General features: G+C 46.0%; 1 protein-coding gene across 1 annotated transcript in view; it reads left to right on the forward strand.

Annotated features, from left to right (window-relative positions):
- Positions 1-23,495, forward strand: part of SEL1L3 (SEL1L family member 3) — a 109,552-nt gene extending 86,057 nt beyond the window's left edge. The window contains exons 18-24 of the mRNA XM_054724015.1: positions 6,360-6,450; positions 6,583-6,667; positions 7,743-7,852; positions 11,592-11,719; positions 12,347-12,449; positions 12,531-12,603; positions 23,115-23,495. Of these exons, the coding sequence (XP_054579990.1) occupies positions 6,360-6,450; positions 6,583-6,667; positions 7,743-7,852; positions 11,592-11,719; positions 12,347-12,449; positions 12,531-12,603; positions 23,115-23,254 (730 nt within the window). The 3' untranslated portion in view covers positions 23,255-23,495. The remainder of the gene's footprint in view (positions 1-6,359; positions 6,451-6,582; positions 6,668-7,742; positions 7,853-11,591; positions 11,720-12,346; positions 12,450-12,530; positions 12,604-23,114) is intronic.
- Positions 23,496-23,862: the final 367 nt, after the last annotated feature.

Genomic DNA, 23,862 nt, shown 5'->3' on the forward strand with positions numbered 1-23,862 from the left:
CTGTAAATAGTCCCCCACAACACACACACACACACACACACACACACACACACACACACATACACACACACACACACATACACACACACATACACACACACATACACACACACATATATACATACACACATACACACATACACACACATACACACACACACACACACACACACACACACACCCCAAGATGTCTGTCACCTTTTCCCATAAAGAGAGGATAAGTCAGTAGCTAGGCTTTTTTTATTATTATTATTATTTTTTTTGCCTATTTTTGAATTTAGCATCCCTTTAACATTTAAAAATTTGCAGTGAAAGTCCAGAAGAATTAAGATTTGTGTGGCCTGCTATCTTTCTTAGACTATGCAGCCAGAGATCGATTTTTTTTTTCCTGGTTGAAAGGATCAGGGAATTAAGTGTGCTCTACACTATTTGTGTGTTTGCATTCAGTTCATCAGACTTGACTGAGTCCACTCGCAGGGCACCTTGCCATGAGCTTCAGGGATGTCACCAAGAAGGGCTTGGGGTAGTTTGCTGCCTCAACTCTTCATCATGCTGAACTGCCTGCAGTTTCCCACATGGCCGTTGTGCTGTCTGACCTCTGGGCCTTTGCACGTGCCCCGGAGTCTGACCAACTTCTTCCTTGCTTGGGTCCTTCCATGGATCATGCTCGCCCTTTACTTTGATTGCCCTCTGACTTGTGTCCCAGTGCCCAGCACTTGATGGCACCTGTGAAGTGCTCAGAAACTACTGAGTGGATGAGCTGAGGCAAGTAGAACAAACATAACGTAAGCGCCATGAACAGTATTTGAAGAACATTGGGGATTCTGAGGAGGAAGAGATGCTACCTGGTTTGAGGGACTTAGGCCAACCTTTATAATGGGGGCCTTGGGGGATGGTGGCATGTCCACCCTAATGGGGGCCTTGGGGGATGGTGGCATGTCCACGGAGCCATGCAGGGAACAGCATTTTTTGAGAAGGGAATCGCAGGAACAAAAGCAAAGAGATAGGAAAATTCTGGAAGTCTCTAGAAAATTTTAAGCCACCCAGTTTGCCCTGAGGGTAAGATTTGTACAGGGAGTGATATACAACAAGACTAAAGAGGTGCTACTTTATGGAAGTTTGAAGGGAAGGGTATGTACTTTCTACTTAATTTGTGGAGCAGCAGGGAGCGTTGATGGTTTGGAGAGAAGGTCGTGATGTGACAGAGCTGGGCTGTGAGATGCTTCACCCAACAGTAAATAATGGTGAAGGGAAGGAAGATCCGGAAAGAGTTCTGGTAAAAGACGCTGATCATTTGAGTTGGGGAAGTGGCATGAGCCAGTTGAGTTGTTTTTCTCTTTTTTTGTGATCTGAGTTGATACATACGAAATAATATGTGATATATATGTAAGTTCCAACAATAAAACAAACACCTACTTAAGAAAATGAACTATTGAAGCTCCCTGCATTGCATGTCCCTCCCAGATTAAACCCAACCCACAGCCCCAGCACCCAGAAGTAACCATCATCCTGAATCTTGCTGTCTTTATAGTTGTTTTTTTGTTTTGTTTTGTTTGTGTGGTTTTTTTTTGCTAAACATGGGTATATTCCTAAGCAATAGATTTAGTTTGACTTGATTCTGAGCTTTCTGTCATTAGAATATTATTATACATCAATCTTTAACTGCTTCTTGTCACTTAACATTATGTTTCTAAGATTCATATATTTGGATGCATGTCCCTGTAGGTCGTTCCTTTTCGCTGCTATCATATACCACAATTTACTTACCAATTCTCCTATTAACACGTATTTGGGTTGCTTCCATTATTTTGTTTTAAGAACAGTGCAACCATGAACATGTTTTATATATCTCCTGACCCATAGAGGAAGAGCTTTTCTAGAATATAAACTTAGGAGTAGGGTCACATATTGGACTTCACAAGATAATGCCATTTGTTTTCTAAAATGATTTTATCAGTGGATTCTCCGGTTGATCGTCAATATTCTTGCCAATCTTGATGCTGCTACTAAAGTATTACTAAAGATAAGTCTTCATCTGAATTTGAGGCCTTTTCATAGCTACAGGAAGAAACATCTACTACCCATGACAGTGGGAAATTTTTGTCAAAATCTATTTGACAAAGAGTGCTTTCATCTCTCCGAGCCCCCAAACTTGCCCTGGGGGTTAAATAGGAAATATAAGAGCATGGCCTTCCCACAACATGGCTTTTTCTGGTACCATCTATTTTGCCATCACAGAACTACACCATCCATCAATGTCCCAAGTCCATCCCCTTCTTACGTTTTCTGTGAGTGAATTTATTCTGGAGTTATTTTCAGATTACTCATGCAGGTTTGATGAGCTTGTGTTTTTCTATGTTGCTCCAAGATTTCTATGGGATAGCAGAAAAGAGGAGGGTGTTGGAGAAAAGGGCTTTTTGCTGTGTAGGCATAATATGGAAGATAATGTTGTCGTGCCTGAGGCTGTCCTCAGATACCAGGAGCAATCAGCAAAGGAGAGGCCAGCTGTCATGTTTCGTTTCTCTCTGCCTTACCTCTGCGTATGTTTTTTCTGTGAACTATGTATCTTATTGTCCTTTGTCTTAAATACACCCCCAATACTTAACCCGATTATGGTGGGCTTGAGGCAAGACAAGTAGGCATGCTAGGTCCCAGTCCAGAAACTCACCTGTTGCCCTAGCTGGTTTGGCTCAATGGATAGAGTATAAGCCTGACTGAAGAGTCCCTGGTTCGATTCTGGTCAAGGGCACATGCCCGAGTTGTGGTCTCAATCCCCAATGGGGGGCCGTGCAGGAGGCAGCCGATCAATGATTCTCTCTCATCATTGATGTTTCCATCTGTCTCTCCTTCTCCCTTCCTCTCTGAAATCAATAAAAATATGCTTTTTTTTAAAAAAAAAAGAGAGACTCACCTTTTGGCAATGGAGCAGGGGCCCTGAAATCCACTGAGACCCCAGGATTGTTTTTCCTCCTTCCAGTTGGAGCTGCTTCAGGCATCATTAGCAAGGAGCACAGAGAAAACAATGTAATTGTTTGAGAAGCTGCTCAGAGGTCGTCCGACGCACAGTTCACAGCCAGCAGCCCAAGGAGTGGTTACGAAGCATCGTTAGGAAAGTTCTATAAATGTGTACGCTGGCTTTGAAGCGGGAGGGTAGCAGATGTGCCCCAGCCTCGTTCTTTACTCTAAATTTCCTCCTCTCTGCATCCACCCCACCTCCCCATCACAATGACTGTCTGGGAGACAGTTTCACTTGAGTGAAATAAAACTCGAAGCTCTGGCTGGCCTCCTAAACCTTGAGGAAATGTCTGGAAGGGCAGTACGGTCTTGTGGCTTGTTTGGGAGCTTCCTGCACGTAGCAAATGCTGAGGACATGACTATCCCAACAACACGAGTCTAGAAATATCTGTAATCAATGCTTTCAGGCAGTTTCTGTTGAAACACAAGCAAGAGCCCAGTGCCGGGAGGGAGCGTGAATGTGGACAGGGTTGCTGCAGACGGGGTGTGTCTGGGAAGTCTGAGTAAGCTGAGGAAATGCGGTCTTCCGCCTGCTAACCCTGGCCTACAGCTCACTCCTCTGTATATGAGAATAGATGGCGGTGGAGTCCGGGTGCGCCGGCCTCTGCCGATTGCTTCTGCAAGATGGAAGACAGAGGTGGATTTCTGCTCAGCACTTCTATTGACCTCGCTGTTTCCTGACGCCTCTTTTTGATGGATCACAGCGCTTCTTCAAAGGAAATGCACGAGGGTTCTATGAAATTTCCTCCCGGCTTATACAATTATTGGACAGGGAAAGTCTCTCTATAAAACTTGTTTCCCCCGTCCCTCTCCCACCACAGGAGAGACTGTCTTTGCCAAGTTTATCCATGGTGACTCTGTCTTACGGGAGTGTTGGCCTGGTGCCCCCCACCCTCGCTGCAAATTCTAATAGTCTGCCCGACTGCTGTCTAAGAAAAACTCATGTTGTTACAGTTTAATAACATGACTCACATTCCATGCAGCCACAGCAGCAGAGGGGGCCGGCTCAGTATTCGCGTGTGGGCTGGCAAGGGTCCACTGTCTCATTCCTTCACTCATCCCTGGGGAAACCGAGGCACGGGTGCAAGCCCAAGTGTCTCAGAAGACACTTGAGATGGTAAGACCTTTGCAACAGGACCTTATGGCAGAATGACGGGGAGTCGGTGCTGGGTCTGACTGGAGGATTCTGGTCACCAGACATGATTTTTGCAGTCCGTGTGAGAAAAACGCCTGTGCAGCCCTAGTTGGTTTGGCTCAGTGGATAAAGCATCTGCCTGGGGACTGAAGGGTCCCGGGTTCGATTCCTGTCCAGGACACATTCCCGGGTTTGGGGCTCAATCCCCAGTAGGGGGCTTGCAGGAGGCAGCTGATCAGTGATTCTCTCTCATGATTGATGTCTCTATTTCTCTCCCTCTCCATTCCTCTCTGAAATCAATAAAAAAAGAAAACGCCTGTGCGTTTTTCGAAGTGTTGTTTCGGCTCCAGTCGTGGGCTTGTTAGCTGACCTGCCTATGCAGGGGACACCGCATAGCCAGCCTCGTGTCTCTTTAGAATGAGTCATGGCTAATTGGTCGGCTGCCTTGGGTGTCTTGGAGATGGAGAATCGGCTCACTCAGCAGCCACGTGGCCCGTGACCTGCAGCATGTCTGATTGAAGATCCGCTGTTCTAACTTGACTCCCAGTCACCTCTCTCTGTCCCCGAGGGATGATCTGCCAGAGCTGTTTTAACGATGTAGAAAAGGTGATCTCAGAGTCGGCCTCCCTTAGTCCCCCTCACCCAACCGGCCCCTGCCCTTCCTTAACCCACTTCCTAGGGGGAGTGGAAGTCCAGGGAGAGTTCTTCATGTCAGCTACTTGAGATGAAAAAGATGCTTTCGAAATAACTTTTATGGTTAAAATAAATTTTTATTCATAAACTGGGTGACACTAAGAACATGGAGGGATGGAGGGAATCAGATAAGTCAAAAGTAAAGAATAAAAGTGACTTGCATTGTCACCACCTCGTGATAAGTACTGTTAGCTTTTTGGTAGATAATTTTTATGGTTTAGTTTTCTCGGCATATATGTATCTGCATCTGTGTGTGTGTGTGTGCATGTGTGTATTCAGTTTTATTCCAAAAATGGAATTGCATTGGTTTTTATCCTGCCTCTTTTTTTCACTGAACAGATAATTTTGCATAGACATCTTCCCACATTTTTGGATATGTATTCTTTCACATCATTTTTCATGGCCTCATCTGAAAGTGGCTGTACCAGGGGTTAATTTTTTTTTTAATGTATTTTTATTGATTTCAGAGTGGAAGGGAGAAGGAGAGAGAGATAGAAACATTAATGATAAGAGAGAATCATTGATGGCCTGCCTCCTGCACAGCCCATACCGGGAATCGAGCCCGCAATCTGGACTCTGTGACCTGACCTGGAATCAAACCGTGACCTCCTGGTTCATAGGTCGATGCTCAACCACTGAGCCATGCTGGCCAGGCTGTGGGTAAATTTAAATAGTCATCGATTTTCAGATATTTAAGTTCTTACCATTTTTTAAAAATTTTTCAAACATAGCAAAAGCTCTGCCGTAAACTCTCTTGCCCCAGAATCTTGGCACGTCACTGATTTTTTTTTTTAGAATGAACCCCCACAGGGAGAACTGTTGGGCAAGTGGTCTGTGCAGTCTCAGGGCTTCCCACAATCACCACATTGATTGACCCTCCCACCAGCAAGTGGTTGTAGGAATATGTCCGTTTCCCCGACCCCCTTGCCCTTACTGGTATTACAAATCGTGTGGCAACCTTTCAACAGGTAAGGAGTGGTCTCGCTGTTTTACAATTATTCAGTTCCTAGTGGTGTCGAACTTTTATTTATTTATATGTGCTTCTGGCCATTGCTATCCACACTCCTGTAAGCTGCATCTCCTTTGCCAGACGTCTAATGCGCCACAAAAGCCCCGCTTTAATTACGCTTGTTCGGAATCCTAAGCCCCATAGAGCCTTTCACAAAACAGAGGGACTCACAGGACTTTTGTGTTAATACCACTCTCTCCTCGAAGCGAGGAAGGATCCAGGGACCTGAGGCTGTTGGACATGCCATTCGGCCAGTAGAGGTAGCTGTTGCATTAACTAGATCCCAACCTTATCTGCCACTTCAGCCTTTAAGACAGAAAATAAATCAGTACATGCAGTATTTTTAACAACAGTATTTATTTTTTTAAAAAAAAACCAACAAACTCATGGTTTTGTGCTTTAAAAAGAAAACTGCTTATTTTGTGCCCTTATGTTAGAATATCGAGCTCTCTGTGAATATTAGTAAGAGCCACTATATGAAATTTATTATTAATCGTCTATTTTTAGGCACGAAGCTTTGCTGTATTATGTTTTAGCAGCAGAAACTGGTATTGAAGTGTCACAGACAAATTTAGCACACATCTGTGAGGAGCGGCCGGTGAGTAAATGTATGCTCTGAATAGAAGCTCTAAGGTTAAGGATGATGGATGGGGGGTTTTAGGGAGGCAAAATTAGTCACTTGGCTGAAATATTAATGAATTAACATTTTTCTCCTCCTTCACTCCCTTAGGACCTGGCCAAGAGATACTTGGGTATTAACTGTGTTTGGAGATACTATAATTTCTCTGTTTTTCAAATTGATGCTCCTTCATTTGGTATGTATAGAAAAACGAGTACTGAATTGAAGTCGTGGAGGCTTTTAATCCTTAGTAACAGGAAACATCGAAGGCCTTTGTGTTCAGTGTGATATTTCCAAACAATTAGGAGAGGGTGCAAAGTCTCTGCTATTAAGATCATGACTGAAATCTGCTCTCAGCCTCATGCCGCGTCTGTCTCCCGGCCCACTGTCCAAAAGAGAAAGCTGTGATGGACAGAGTCTGAGCCAGTGGTGGGTTGGTTCCCTGCCTTCTGCTCTGTGTGGTAGGGGGCTAGCCCCAGGAACTGCAGTTCCCAGACTCCTTTGCTCTGGGGCTTCTGATTAGTGTCAGCCAGTGGGAGGCTGTGGCGGGAGACTGCATGATGGGAGGAGTGGCGGAGCCCAAGTATTTCGCTCCTCTCTCTGCTTTGGGCTGTTCTCTGGAAGTGGCTGCATTTCCATGGTCCCAGCAGACCCTTAGCACAGGGATGGATGGTCGTAGCTTCCTGCATTGCTGACATTTGGGTTGCCATTTGCCTTTTCAGCTCTCCCAACACCCTGGTTGAGCATGAATTTCATTCCTTCCCAGTGTTGAAATCCCTCTTTTGAGCGACCTGGTGTAGATTCTATTTTCCTGAGTGAGACATACATTCTTAAACAAAACTTATTCTTCGGAGGAAAAATAAAGCATACGGTTGAGTAAAGAAATACCCGTTAGTCATCAAACACAGGCAGCAAAATTTCAGATGGGAAATAAAGTGCTCCCCCACCCCCCTCACCCCCCAGCCCCCGGTCCTTGGCTGATTGGGCTGCGATTCTCACAAATAGATCTATTCGGGAGGGCTACCAAGCAAGGCAGGAAAATGTGTCTGGAAATGTGGGTACTCAGCAGAAAAGCGGTGTGTGTGTTTTTTCTACTGACACATGAAACACACACACACACACACACACACACACACACACACACACCGAACATGTTCTGTGGTAGGAGTCTGGCAGGAAAAACTCTCCATCGTGGGAATGGGCCGATCATTTAAGGTGTCAGCCTGAAATAAAACCCCTGGACAAACGCATCGGTGCTTTTCGCCCCGCAGCCTATTTGAAAATGGGAGACCTTTACTACTATGGCCACCAAAACCAGTCACAGGACCTGGAGCTCTCTGTGCAGATGTACGCCCAAGCAGCACTGGATGGGGACTCGCAGGTAAACGGCAGCAGCAGAAATTAGTTCTTGGTGGTGCCCGTTCGTGAGGTCGCAAAGCCTAGAGTTCTCACCAGCCCTCTGTCTCTATATAGACTAGAGGCCCGGTGCATGAAAATTCATGCACTGGAGGGAGGAGGGGTCCCTCAACCTGGCCGTCCCCCTCTCACAGTCCGGGAGCCCTCAGGGGCGGGAGGCGACCCGGCGATCAGGGGAAGGCGATGCCCTCATCACACCTCTGCTGCTGCCACTGCCGGCAGCACAAGCCTCGGCCGGCCCTGGTTACCTGAGCCTCGAGTGGCCCTGGGTGGCTGGGCAGCCACCATCTGAGGCTTGCCTGCGCCTTAGGCTGGCCCTGGGCAGCTGGGCAGCTGACATCTGAGGCTTGCCTATGCCTCAGGCCGGCCCTGAGTGGCTGGGGGGGCTTAGGGTGGGTCCGGCCACACCATGCGCCTGCCACCCCCCCCCCCCAGTGGGGCTGAAAGGACTGGGGGGCTCTGGCGGGGCTGAGGGGACTGGGCGCTGCCATCTTTGTGATGGCGTGATGGTCAATTTGCATATTCCCTCTTTATTATATAGGATGCTTCGCAGATGGCAAAGTCATTTCCCACCCATTTTCACAAGTCCTTCCCATAGGCCCTCTGAGGACACTAACCATGTGGCGAACCTTTACTGAGCGCCTGCTGTCTTTCCCACACCATCCTCACGGCAACCTCGTGGGGTGGGGATTATTAGACCCTTTGTATAGTCGAGGACACCAAGGCTCTGACAAGGGGGTGCACTGCTGAAGGCCAAGCGGTCAGGTAGTCGGTGAAGCAGCCAGAGCTTCAACCTAGGTCTTCTGGCTCCAAGGCCGGGAGTCTGTCTACCAGATTCCATCAAACTAACTCGCCAGGTAGAAACTCAAGAAACTGGAAGCGTGGTCCAAGTGGAAGTGTTTTTGCTTGTGTAGTTGGGCCAGCTCTTCAGCAATAGGACTTTGCTCTCAGTGATTTGTTTTAAACTTATTTGGGAATTTTTTAGATATATAGACTCTAGATTTATAGAAAGAGGACAAGGGAGTTGCTGTGTGCCCTTCGTCCAGCTTCCTTTAATGGATATAGCTTTCCTGACCACAACCCTATTATCAAACCAAAAGCTCCACCTTGGTTTTGCTCCATAAAGTACACTTCAGACTTTATTTGCATCTCACTAGTTTTTGCACTAATGTCCTTCTTCCATTCCAGGATGCCACCTAGCATTTAGTTGTCATATTTCTTTAGCCTTCTTCAATCTGTAGCAGTTCCTCGTTCTTTCTTTGTTTTTCATGACCTTGATACTTTTGAAGAATATTAATCAGCCAAGTATTTTGTAGAATGTCCCTCGATTTGGGTCTGGCTTCTGTTTTCTCGTGAATAGATTCAGATTCTGCATTTGGGGCAAGGACAGCACAGAAGTGATGTGTCCTTCTCACTGTAGCCTATGAGGCATACGTGATGTCTTATTGCTGGGGAGGTTGATCTGAGTGACTTGGTTAAGGTGTTTTCTGCTGGGTTTCTCCCCTGTAAAGCTAATATTTTTCTCTTTCCAATTTATAGCTATCTTGGGGGGGGGAGAGTTTGCAACTATGCACATATCCTATTTCTCCTCAAATTGCTACCTACTAATTTTAGTATCCTTCCATACATCTTGCAGCAATTATTACTGTGTGAGCTAATGAAGAGTCTATTCTCTCATTCCTTATGCATTTGCTAATCAGGATCACTTGCACAATGGAATTTGGAATAGTTGTTGCCCTCTCAGGAAACAGGTTTCTGGTATTGTGCTTTGGAATTGGATCATTTATTTTCATTTGAATAATTTCTTTGAGGGATAGTATTGCTAAGTCAAACAATCTAAACGGTTTTACAGCTACCTAATAGTAGTTTGTTGCCGATTTACTTTCTGAAAGGGTTTTCCAATTAATACATCACCAAGCAGTGGTGAAGGGTAGGAGGGTAACTGAAATCTTGTCCGCACTGGGTGTTATCATGAGTTAATTTTGCTAACTGAGTAGTTTTAAGTTGATACTTCGTTATTGTTTTAAATTGCATTTATTTGGTTACTAGTGAGGAGGGACACTTTTATATATATATACTTGTGTATGATAATTTACTCTTCATATTTTTATGTGAATTCTCTATGCTCGTTTGTTGCCTGTTTATCTATTGAAGTTTTGACACCTTTTAAAATTTAAATTGAAGTTAGTTTTTTTTATACATTTGCCTCATAGATAATGAATCTTAAGTTATTACATTGCATATAATATTCCTCTAGCCTATTTTCCCATTTATTCCAATCTTGTTATGTTTCCATTCTTCAGGGACTTTAAATTTTTATAGGTCATTTTTTTTCTTTTCTTCTAATACGTTGTTTTAAGAGCACCTTCCTTTCAAAGTGCAGAGAAATATTGTATTTTCTGTGTGTGTGTGTGTGTGTGTGTGTGTGTGTGCATCTTAAAGATACTTAACACTTCCATCTATTTAGAGGTTATTTGGCAACATGGTGGAGCTTAAGATTGGAGACTCTGGACCCTGTCTGCTCCTGTTTGAATCCCAGCTCTGCCCCTTTCCAGCTGTGTGACCTTGGGCAAATTTCTTAACCTCTCTGTGCCTCAGTTTCTTCATCTATGACATGAGGAGGATAACAGTACCTATCTCAATTTGTGGCTATGAGATTTAGTGAATATATAAAACAGCACAATGCCTCGCATAGAGCAAGCACTCAGAAAATGCTAGCTGCTGATATTTTTATCATGGTTATTGCAGAGGGTGCTTGTGGGAGTGCTGGTGATACACCCAGGCGGATGATGATTTTCATTGAGGTTGTCAGTGGCAACTGAAAGGAAAGGCCAAAAGGAGAAGATGTCATTAAAACATGACCATGAATTCTTTGAAGGGCAACAAGGCAGTGAAATCTGTAAAGCCCTAATGCTAAGTACGGCCGTCTTTTGTTTATTTCTTGGTCTGGCCGCTTGCCCGGCTCATGATGGACAGTGTGTCGCCTCCAGGTAGCATAACAGCTCCCATCCTAGATGAAGGACCTCTACCCTCAGGCTCTTAACTATGTTATCTCATTGGACCTGCACAGCCCCACGAGGCAGATCGTACATCTGAGGGTCAAGGACAAGGTGTATGATAAGGAAGACGTAGGAAAATGTACCACAGTGGAGGTCTGTGCCAAGAGGAATCCTGAGAGGAGGTTTTCCACGCTGGGAAAACCTGGGGAGCTGAGACAAACACCCGTCCGTTATTCTGTGCATAGGAGAGGCTCCCTACGTGAGAATGTCAGTCATCAGTGGCACCCCCAGCCACAACAGCATTTTGGTAGGTCTCCGACATGCCGATGGGGACCCCGGGCATGGTTTTAAGTGATGGACATGGCCTTCACCTCAGCGTTCTGGTTCTGCTGGTGACACAAGAGCACGTTTTCCCGTGAGCTCCGTTTTGAGAGAATGAGCAGGAAAGGATAGGTCCCCGGTTGACTGGCTTCTGAGCAGATGGGACCCAGCATCCTCTGAAAGCCTCCTGGTTCTCTTGCAAATAAATTTCTCAGACGCATGTATTTAGGGAAACCATTCATCAATGACGATGACAAAGCCATCTGGCTCTGGGGACTGGGGGGAAAAGATCTAGAGGTTGTAAAAGTTTGCATTTCGATGAAGGGTGTGTGTCTGGGTTTTATTATAAGAAGCTGCTGAGGTTGGTTTGTGGCTTGTTTTCAGGGATTTTTTAACCTGGCCCTGCTCATTGAGGAAGGTGCTATCATCCCACATCACATTTTGGATTTCTTGGAAATTGACCCAACTCTCCATGCAAATAACATCTCCATCCTCCAGGAACTATACGAAAGGTGAGTTCAGAGCCTCTTTAATTCTGTGGAATCTGGAGGGACCCAGGGGATGCTGTTGGCTACTTGGTTCAAGTTGATCTGACTCTTATTTTGTAGCGTTTCTGGCTCTGAAAAGGCTCAGGATTTGTTTTGATTTGAGAACCTTCAGCTGGACCCAAACTTACTTCTGTCTTCTAGTTTCTAAGGCTTAAGATAACAGAATGAGCGTGATCTGAAGTTAAGGTGCTGACCAAGGTTTTCCACGAGAGTGGAAAAAATAACGTGTCCGATTAGACCATGCCTTTCTGCACGACTGGGCGGCATTCTGGTGTCTGGATTCAGAGAGACCCTTGGACAGAAGTGTTGTCCCGGTGGCCCCCATGTTTCAGGGACCTCCTTGACCTGTTGGCGTTTTACTAGTATTAAGGACAGAGGTGACCTTTTCCTGAGATTTCTGGCAGGATCCTAGAATTGTGGGGCAGGCCTCAACCCCTCAGAACTGCCTTTCTTCCTTTGCCTCTCATCTCAAGTGTGCCTGCTTGTCTCCAAGCAGAAGGAGGTGGGTTTGAGGATTTGAAAATGCCCGTCGTAATAATGCCACCAAGGTTTGGCTGACACCTCAAGGTGCCCTCTGCTTTGTGTCTGCAGGTGCTGGAGCCACAGTAGTGAGGAGTCCCTGAGCCCCTGCTCCCTGGCCTGGCTCTACCTTCACTTCCGGCTCATCTGGGGTGCTGTCCTGCACTCTGCCCTGGTAGGTACCCTCTTCCGCCGGCCCCGCCCTCACGGTCCCTGCCCCTGTCAGTCATCTGACGCCCGTTTCCGGTGTTTGTAGATCTACTTCCTGGGAACCTTCCTGCTGTCGGTGTTGATCGCCTGGACCCTGCAGTATTTCCAGTCTGTCTCAGGTAAGGCTTCCTCACAGGCCAGGTCAATATAAAAACATAGCAATTCCTTTCCTTACCAGGAAAGTCACCCTCTCCCTCCTCCTGCCCTTGGCCATGCTATTTCCTTTTGTTAGGATGGTCATTCAGGGGTCGGGGGTCCTCCAAGGGGTGTAGCATAATGTCTGGATGATGGAAGACCCCAATTACTATTACGTTTTTCAAAGTAAGCAGAATTCTTTTAATAAGAAGCTTAATAAATTGAACTGAAATGTCTTCCCCCATTGAAAATATCTGCTAGCAAAATTCTACCTCTGTGTGCCTTAAAACCCAGCCCGGAGGCCCCTCCAACATGAATGCTTATCCTATTTATCCCAGTCCACGGACAGCAAGTCAAATGGGATGATAAACAAGCACCCATGATGAATAAAAATACCCAGCCACCACCCGGCAGGTGTGGCTCAGTGGTTGAGTCAGGGCACATGCCTGGGTTTTGAGCTCGATCTCCAGGTGGGGGCATGCAGAAATCAGCCAATCAATGACTCTCTCTCATCACTATGATTCTCTCTCTCCCTTTCCCTTCCTCTCTGAAATCAATAAAAATATATTAATTTTTTAAAAAATACCCAGCCACGTGGATTCGAGGGAGGGTCTGAGGAGGAATGTAAAGTGAGCACTTATTTTAGTGTGGTTTCCACAAGTTGCTATTATTTTTCTGTGCTAGTGTAGGGCAGTAGTTAAGGAAATGGACGCCTCTGTCTTTCTCTTTGGGCTTAAAGTCCAGACTTGGCCGTGTGACTTACGGCGAGTTATTTCACCTTCTTGATCCTCCAATGCCTTGTCAATAAAATGAGGTTATAATAGTAGCTACGTCCCAGGGATGTGAAAAGGGTTAAGTGAAAAAAATATATATATACATGACACTTACCAAAAGACAACTGTAGTTAAATCTTAGCTGTTATACTTATCTGGCTTATAAAACCCTCTCAGTAAATATTAGCTATTACGTTTATCTGCCCTGTTGGACCATAAGTTGAGTTGGAGGATGGTTTGTCATTTGTGGTCTCATACTTAGTAGATGCTCAAATTTGCTAACATCTCTCGTGGAGGATTATAGTTTCCTACCATCTTGGATGGTTTCAAAGGACATTATCACTCATGAAGACCAACAGGGACATTTACAAATGGACACGTTAGGACTGGACGTGGCATTTGAGCCTTTGCGTAGCCATTATTTATGTCACAGATAATGACAAGCAAAAAGAGCACTTTTCACCTCCAATTCGATGGGGACACAAAGGTCACTGTTACGAGAGGCTTCTTGTAAAATACGGAATCATTTCCCTCTGACTTACCTGAGGAGGTTAACAGAGAACCAGCAAGAGCCCTCCCAGCTTTGAGGCCTTGTGGTGTTCCGGCTTATAAATTTTCCCCATGCAAATTCTGTCCCGTCCCCAAATTTGTTGCCATTTATTGTGCATCTTGTCACTGTTTTCCATTTCAAATTATCGTTGTCATTTTTACTCTGTAGAAATATTGTTATGATTATTACAAATGCAATTCCGATGGAGGAGCTAAAAATTGTCTTTATGATTTTATGCCAGCTGGTCGCCATGAAAATTCATGGGCTGGTGGAATTGCTTGGATCGGAAGTCTTCATTGTCAGTCCCTCCACAGTCTCATCTCCCTGTCCGTCCTGCCCTTTTGTAGATTTTCCCTTCCTGTGTATCCCTTACTCCTTCACACATTTTCTTCATTTTTTTCAAACTCTTTTCTTTTGCTTCTTCCTTAACATCCCCTCCCTCCCTGTTGACCAGCCTTAGAGAAGTCTGCATGGAATCTTTAAAAATTTTTAATTACATATATATATATATATTTCTTTATTGCAGAGAGGAAGGGAGAGGAGAGAGAGAAACATCAGTGATGAGAGAGAATCATTGGTCGGCCGCCTCCTGCATGCCCCCAATGGGGATCGAGCCCACAACCCAGGCTTGTGCTCTTGGCTGGAATCGAACCTGGGACCCTTCAGTCCGCAGGCTGATGCTCTATACACTGAGCCAAGCCGGCTAGGGCTGAATCTTTAAAATTTTTAATTCTAGCCCTGGCCGGTGTTACTCTGTGGTTAGAGCGTAGGCCCACGCACCAAAGGGTCATGGGTTCAATTCCCAGTCAAGAGCACGTACCTCGGTTGCAGGTTCGATCCCAGGCCCCAGTGGGGGCGTATGCAGGAGGCAACCAATCTCTCTCTCTCTCTCTCTCTCTCTCTCTCTCTCTCTCTGTCTTCTCTGTGTGTTCTCTCTCTCTCTCTCTCTCTCTCTCTCTCTCTCTCTCTTTCTCTTTCTCTCCCCCTTCCCCCACCCATACCCCCCATCCCTTTCCTCCTTCCACTGTCTCTAAAAATCAGTTGAAAAAATATCCTCGGGTAAGGATTAACCAAAAAAAAAAAAAAAAAATTAATTATCTGTTCTTCATGTTCCAGATGAAGAATTGAGGCCAAAGGGATGAAGTGGCCTGCCCCATAATCACAAGATAAAGTCCCAGAGAGCATGTAGGGCAGCAGAATTCCCAGACTCACCATACTTTAAAACAGCCATTATCATCTGCCTCCGACCTATTGTCCCCTTACATAAGAAATATTTTGCAGCACATTTTTGGTACCCTGAAATGAATGATAATTACCCTGCCTACACACTTTTTTTTTTTTTTAAAGAGTGCCCTCACACCAATATCAAGGAGAAGTAAAGAGAAACTAATTATCATAAAGTAATATCTTTTTCAATATTTAAATTCTAGCCCAGTGCTTCTTCATTATAATGTGCACACGAATCACCCAGGGAGCTTGTTAAATGCAGATCCTGACTCAGCAGGTCCCGGTGGGCCTGAGCTTCACCGTCTCTAACAAGCTTTCGGGTGATGTCCACACTGCTATCCCATGGACAACACTTTGAGTCATAAGGGCCGAGAAGTAAAAACAAAAAATCTCCATGTATTTCCAAAATGTGCCCCACAGTGGTGCCTACCAGCTCTGGTAGAACTTAGGGTTGAGTTAAAATATAAAGTAAATTATTTTCTTGTGTTTCAGGTTGTCAGCATTAAGTGCATACCTGTCAATAACTGTGAAACAAGAGGGTACTATTCCATCAGCGATGGGGCGATGGGGTCAGGGCGATAGAGGCGCAGAGAGCGGAGAAGCCACTGGTGTGACCCCGATGGGCGGGTGCAAGGTCCCATGACCTGCCCCATGGGAAGGGAAAAGACGTCCTAGATGCCCGTGGCAGCTGTGGCATGGAGAAGCAAGCGCAGTAATGAAGATGGGGCTGGTTTGAGGATTAGGGGCCTCCCTTCAGCAGCCTTGTGCAGGGATTTGTGCTGTCAGTTAGGGATCTTTGTCATTTCGTGACTTGCATATTTCCAGTCAGTTGTTTTTAAAAATTAGTGATTTATGGTCAAGCCTTTAAATTGAGCTGTCCATCCATTTTGCGTTCAGCTCCAGCTACCTTCATTTCCCCCCTGAGCTTATATGCTCTGTGATTTATACTCAACACTTTGCTGCGCTTGCCACATTAAATTGTCCCGCGTTCGGAAGGCTGGCAGCGCACGCCGGTAGCTAACGGCACAGGCTCAGAGTCAGGATGCTGCCGGGACTCTGACCTGGCCACTCGCCGTGTGACCTTGGGTAGGGATCCTATCTGTGCCTCAGTTTCCCCTGCGGAAATAGTACAGCCCCCTCCTATTGTAGTTGAGACAACAGGATGTGAAGTGCTTGGAACTCCACAAATGTTAGCTGTCAAGGAGCAATGTCCCAGGGCATGTTCCCTGCAAGGAAAGCATGCTGACACCAGGGAGCGCCTGCCCTTGGGTAGCTTGGTTTACCTCCAAAACAGACACAGTTGCCAGAGCCTAGCATGGTCTTCTATGTGGTGAGACTCTTTCTAAAACATAGAATGCTTAAAAAGCATCCAAACAAAGGTGTTGAGTAGTCTATCAAAAGCACCAAAACGGGTACACAAAAAATACTACACACCTATTTTATTTCATTTAAGGGAACTTACTTTAATATATATATATAATAATAAAAGCATAATATGCTAATTAGACTAGATGTCCTTCCGGGCTAAACCAGAGCTGCAGCCACAGGATTGAGGCAGCCGCAGCGGCTGCAAGAAAGGGATCTGGATCCAGGCAGCCGCCTGCGGCTGTGAAGGCCCACTCTTGCACGAATTTTGTGCATCGGGCCTCTAGTATATATATATATATATATATATATATATATATATATATATATATATATACTAGAGGGAGAGAGAGACTTCAGAGAGAGGAAGGGGAAGGAAGAAAGAGAGAAACATCCATGATGAGAATCATCGATTGGCTACCTCCTGCACACCCCACACTGTGGATTGAGCCTGCATCCCGGGCATGTGCTCAGACATGTGCCCTGACTAGGAATCAGCACAATCTCCTGGTTCATAGGTTGATACTCAGCTGCTGAGCCACGCCAGCTGGACTAAGGGAACTTACTTTTGACTCTTAGCCTCCATTCCACCAGGCAGCTCTGTCTTTCTTGGGGCTGACACCTCCCTGAGTAGTACACAGGTCCCTGGGTCTTAGGTGACACTAGCAACACTCATACGGCCACAAGTCTGAAAACAGAACACACACAGCGCCCCAGGGCCTACCTGTCCCTCCAGGTTCTTTGGCTTGGCAGCTTCAGGGTCACGGGGAGTCCCATCATCTTTGCCAAAGCTGGGCTCCGATGGCCTTTTTCCTTCCAAATCTTCCTCCAAGGGCTGAAGGTGAGGGCTTCCCTGATGGTGCAGCCCACAGCTGGGCTCAGCCACTTCCCCAGGCTCCACAAGCTCCTTTTCCCGCTTCATCGCATCTCTGAGGCACTCTTCCTCTCCCTTCCCTGTCAGGGACGCCAAGCATAATTGCCTTAATGGACTCAGGCTTTTGGAAAAACACACACACACACACACACACACACACACACACACACAAATCCCAAAGCAAAATATGTCTAAAACCAACTCCATTTCTGTACCACCACAAATCTCCCCTGAGACAAAAAGAAAAAAAAAGCATGGATCCTGGTTACTGGAAGGAAGGGAAAGAGAAGAAGAGGGGAGAAAATGTAAATGACCATTTCAAAGAAAGAGCCCTGCCTTACTAGTATCAGCACAATCTTTATGTTTAAACTAGAGGCCCGGTGCACGAAATCCATGCACTCAGGGGAGGCTCCCGCCACCACCACTGTGCTCACCAGCCATGAGCCCGGCTTCTGGCTCATGGGAGTGCACTGACCACCAGGGGGCAGCTCCTGCATTGAGCGTCTGCCCCTGGTGGTCAGTGCATGTCATAGCGACCAATCGTTCCGCCATTCGGTCGATTTGCATATTAGCCTTTTATTACGTAGGATAGAATACACAGTATAGAGTGAGATGTGCAGAACTACCAGCTCCTCGGTATGACTGGGTAGCCTTTTAAAACAATGTCAGCCTACTCAAAACATTCATAATTTAAGCCGACTCATCCTTTCTGCCTGAGTGGTTAGCCAGTGTAGGAGGAAGATGATACGAACAAGATTAATTAAACCTTTTCCCACTCTTTTCCTGTCCTCCACATTTCCAGTTAATGAGGTTTCTACTAAAATTACAGTAAAATGACACAAAATGTGGTGCATGTGAAAGAAGCAGTGGCCTGCAAGTCAGAGCGATGTCCTGGTGAGGTTTCACCTTTCTCCTACCTCATTACCCTCTGCGCCCTCCCAGTACCTCCACTCGCAAGAGATGCTTCAATGACACGGGTCACGTTTGTGCTGGGCCCTGCTCGATTGAGAGGCCCGAAGGAAGTAGGCTAGATCTTATTCATAGCTGAGATTTCTAGGGCTTCCTCCTCAGGCACCCCCTTCTACCCTATCTTTGCAAGCATTCTGCAGTCTCAGGATGCACCCAGTATATTCCCTCGTGTTCTCCTTTCCCATACGCTCCCGTCTGGTCAGCTGGCAAGCAGATGTTTTCCCTACAATGGTCCACAACAGGGTTTGGCAAGCTTTTTCGGTAAAGGGCCAGATATTAACATTTGGGGCTTTGAGGGCCATCTCTGTCATGACTCAACTTTCCTTATTTTATTTTTATTTTTTTGTTAAAACTCACCCAAGGATATATATATATTTTTTTAATATGTTTTTATTGATTTCAGAGAGGGAGAAACATCAATGATGAGAGAAAACCATTGATTGGCTGCCTCCTGCACGCCCCCTACTGGGGACAAACCCACAACCGGGCATGTGCCCTGATCAGGAATCGAATCATGACCTCCTGGTTCATAAGTCAACGCTCAACCATGAGCCAGGCCAAGGATATTTTCTTCATTGACTTTTAGAGAGAGAGGGAGGGAGGGATGGAAGGAGGAAGGGAGGGACGGAGGGGGAGAGAGAGGAGAGAGAGAAAAACATCAGTGTGCCTCTTGATTGGTTGCCTCCCTGTACCTGCAACCCAGGTATGTGCCCTTAACCTGGAATTGAGTCCACAATCCTTTGGTGCACAGGCCGACACTCTAACCACTGAACAACACTAGCCAGGGCATGACTCCACTTTCCTTATTGTGTGAAAGCAGCCATTGACAAACCATGAAAATGAACGGTGTGGCTGGTTGCCAATCATACTTTACTATGGTCATGAAAATTTTAATCTTGCCCTTGCTTTTAAATAGTGATCTTAATTAAACTCAGGAATCCTAAAGTTTCTTACAGTTTCCAGTCAGTGGGACCATTTTTAAAGGTTCCATCCTGAAACGTATTGACTTTAAGAAGATGCACATATTGCCAATCTGACTTCTAGAAAAACCTTGGCTAGTGGTTAGAGCATTGGCCTGCAGACTAAAGAGTCCTGGGTTCGATCCCGGTCACATGCCCAGGCTGCAGGCTGGATCCCCAGTTGGGGGCATGCAGGAGGCAGCCGATCAATGATTCTCTCTCATTATTGATGTTTTTATTTCTCTCCCTCCATTCCTCTCTGAAATCAATAAAAGTATATATTTTTAAAAATTTGAATCTCATGTGGTTTTCATATGTCATGAAATATTACTTTTTTAATTTTTGTCCAATCATTTAAAAATGTAGGAGCCATTCTTAGGTGGTGAGCCATACAAACACAGGCAGCGAGCTGCATAGCCTGCCCACAGGACTCAGGGCCAGCTCTTGATTTTTCTCACTAATGTACGGAAAATGGTCCCCGGAGTGGCAAGTAATCCAAAAATCACTTCTATTTGGCTCTGGAATATGATGTGTAATTTTTTAAACAACACACGTATTTCCCTGGTTACCTTGATTCTAGTCCAGTAATCAAATTCGCACACATTCCAGGTGAGCACAGAAAAAGAGGCCACTTGGAAATGATGGCGGGCTGTGGGGGGCTTGTCCGGTGATTGCAGACCCGCAGTGGGAGGGGAGAAGTCCTTCTGTGCGCAATAGCAAGCTTCCTGTAGAAGCTTCGAGCTTTTTTATGACGCTCTGACGAGAAGGTTTAAACGGTGGCCATGCTGATTATGCATTCCTTCCACGTCCCCGCAGTGGCACTTTCTGGTTTTAATCAGAAAACTGATTGCTGGCTTATCTTGTTACCATGGTGATTTAAACATTTCCCTCCGCTTGAAAAGGGAAAATGCATGCCTTCATTAACTTCTGCAGAGATCATCAAAAAGATCCATGTGAGGGCCTGAGGGGGTCTTGGGCCATCTGATCCAAGCCTCTCTGTTCACAGATGAGGAAACCAAGGCCTACGAGATTCATTTAGAAATTCATAGTATCTACCCCAAAGCCATCTATGAGTGGTGGTTAAATGAGACTTGACTAGACCAGGTCTCTGGAGTCCAGCCAGTGGTCTTTGTGCCACATCCCTGTGCCTCCTGCTCCCTGCCACGGTTAGATCACCTGCCAGAGATGGCTTTAACCGAGAAATGTCACATCATTATGCAACCCCCTTGCTCCCCCCACCCCACCACTGTCCTGTTCTCGAAGAACAGTCTTTGGGTTCACAAGAGCTCCTGTAGGTACTGAAAGAGATTCTGGGAGGCTTTGGAGCTCATTGCTGAATTTCTTAGACTGGCCTCCTGGAGATGCCTCTAGGTACTTGGAGGTGCAACTCTCGAAGGGTTTTTCTAGAAGTCAGATTGCCAATATGTGCATCTTCTTAAAGTCAATACGTTTCAGGATGGGACCTTTAAAAATGGTCCCACTGACTGGAAACTGTAAGAGACTTTCGGATTCCTGAGTTTAATTAAGATCACTACTTAAAAGCAAACTACCGGTTGCGATTGTTGCACAAACTGTGGCCATTGTGTTAGCCATATGTCACGCATCCCTGCATACCGCTACCCTCATTTTACAGATAAGAAACCAGCTCAGCGTGGTTAAGTAACTTGCTCAAGATCACTCTGCTGGTAAACATCAGAGCCATTTGACTTCTGGTCTTTCTGGCTCCACAGTTTTCTGCTGTTTTCCTAGGCTACTGAGGCCTGAAGGAAAACTGTAGGCATCTCAGAAACAAATGCACCAGCTCTGTCATCAGTCCTGCAAGCCATGTGCCTAAAATTAATAAATCCTAACACATGTTCTACAGTAAACCAGGTCTCTAGTAGCAATAACTGACATTTGTTGAGTACCTTCTCCTGCCAGGCACTGTTCTAAGCACTTTATGTACATTAGTTCATTTAATCCTAACAGCTCAATAGGGTCTAGATACTTGTATTTTCCCCATATTTTAGAAGCAGAGTGAAAAACTTGTCCAAGGTCACATGACTGATAAAGGGCAGAGCAACCCAGTTCCAGAGCCCACAGTCTATAACCAGGACACCTCTTGGCCTCGATACACAAAGCAGGGATGCCAGCCTCAGCCCTATGGTGTTTAGAGCTGGGTCATTCTTTGTTGTAGGGGGCCTGTCCCACACATTGTAGAATGCTTAGCAGCACCACTGGCCTCTACCTACTACCCGCCCTCCAGTGTGACAACCGAAAATATCTCCTAACATGGCTAGCTGTCCCTTAGAAGGCAAAGTTCCTCCCATTTGAAAACTACTGACATCTATATATATAAAAGGCGAATATGCTAAGTGTTCATCCAACTGGTAGCTGTGATGCACACTGACCACCAGGGGGCAGATGCTCAACACAGGAGCTGCCGAGCTGCAGTGACTTGGCAGCGGTGGTTCTCGGGTGACGCCCCCCAGAACCAGAAAGGAGGGAGCCCGATTCCTCGTGGAGCCACGTGATTCCACCTTCGGCTGTGGGATATGTTGTTGCTGGGGCACTGTCAGCCCCGAATCTGGTTTACTGCACACTTGTTCCATACCCTGTACATACAGCAACTTTGCAGAGTGCCCTCTCGGACTCCTCAGGGGATGTTGGAGAGATGCTTTTGGCCTGATCCCCGCAGGCCAGGCCAAGGGACCCCACCTGCCAAAGGGACTCCGCTTATTCTGCAGATGCCCTTAGAGCCACGGCGCCACCCCAGGTGCAGCTGGCAAGGGAGGGACTGCAGGAGGTTGGTTCCAGGGCGTGTCTGGCCCGTCTTGCTCAGTCCCGCCCTGCCAACCACTAACTAATTTCCTTTCAATGTGCATGAATCCATGCACCAGGTCACTAGTAAAATATAAAACTTTATAAGCCTCCGTAACATGTTGGTGGTCCAACCACCTACCTAATGGTAGATTGATAAATAATTAGAACTAGTAATTATGTTTTTCAAAACTTAAATATATTTATTTAAATAAAATAATTTAAACCAAATTTGGTACATCATCCAAATGGTATCTTATATAATAAAAGGCTAATATGCAAATTGACCAAACAGAGGAACATCCGGTCGCTATGACGTGCACTGACCACCAGGGGGCTGACACTCAATGCAGGAGCTCCCCCCTGATAGTCAGTGCGCTCCCAGAGGGGGAGAACCGCTCAACCAGAAGCCAGGTTCATGGCTGGCAAGTGCAGCGGCAGTGGCGGGAGCCTCTCCCACCTTCAGTCAGACATCCCCCAAGGGCTCCTGGACTGTGAGAGGGCACAGGCCAGGCTTAGGGACCCCGCCCTAAGTGCATGAATTTCGTGCACCGGGCCTCTAGTAAATAAAACCAACAGTTCTTTCTAATTGATTGGTATAATTTATAGCATGCATTGCATCAGTGCCATGGGGGAAGGAGAAGAGGTGACCACAAGAAACATCAACCAGAGAGTTGTTTTGTTTTGTTTGTTTGTTTTGTTTGATTAAAATATTAACCTGGAAGTCACAGCATAAGTGCAGCGTCCCAGGATGTCACGACCATTAGAAATCTTTGTATATCTCCTTCCACCTGCCATTTTAGAGAAGGTGACACCAAAGTCTAAAGAACTTCGAAAATGGGTCCAAAATTACTTACCTAGTCAGTTTCAGGGCCCCCGAATTAGAAGCATCTCTCCTGGCTTGCTGGATTCTGGGTGTGGTTGTGTGCCCTGCATGTACTGTTGTGAATACCCACCATCTGTTTGTGTGTCTCTGCAGCCAACGGTTTCAACCTGACACCAGCCGGGGCCTCCCCAGACGCCACCGCTCCCACTGCAAGTCCAGCTGTGACTCCAGCTGCAGATGTCTCTGCTCAGGACCAGCCCACAGTCCCTAATAACCCAGAGCCACGTGGGTGAACTGTGCACCCCAGGTCTCTCTCGATGAGAGAGAATCCTTTGGACAGGTGGTATTGGAAAGCTGGGGCCAGGGCATTCTACTGATAAATACCTTAAAAGTCTTGTCAACTGGATGTGAATTTTGCACTTGGTGTCTTTTTTTTTTTTTTTTTAATCAAATGACAAAGGAGTGCCCAGAGCATTCAAACAGTACAAGGACCATCCTGATCTAGGAGTGTGTTGGGCGGTTAGCTGGGTCATAGCAGACGTCCATTCCCGGTGACTCTGTGTATTGGGAGTCACAGTTTGCCCGGCAACATATCGGAATCCTTCTATCCTGGGACGTCGTTTACGAATCTTAGCCCCTTGTTCATCCCCTTTTATTCAATAACAGAAAATTGTGACTTTTCTACAAGTTAGGTAATATTCCAGTACATGTGTTTGCCACAGCCCTGCTCCTCGGAGTCCAATCAACAGATTGCAGTTTGGCTTCCAACACCCAGCAGTTCTGAGGCGCCTTGACATAAATCGGTTGTGGCTGGAAGTGCAGGGAAGGCAATGGCTTTGTAAATTGGTTTACATTTTGCTCCTTGAATTTTTCTAGGGTTGTAGTGCTTCCAAATCATTCA

This window comes from Eptesicus fuscus, chromosome 2, assembly GCF_027574615.1.
Source record: "Eptesicus fuscus isolate TK198812 chromosome 2, DD_ASM_mEF_20220401, whole genome shotgun sequence".
NCBI classification, from domain to species: Eukaryota; Metazoa; Chordata; class Mammalia; order Chiroptera; family Vespertilionidae; genus Eptesicus; species Eptesicus fuscus.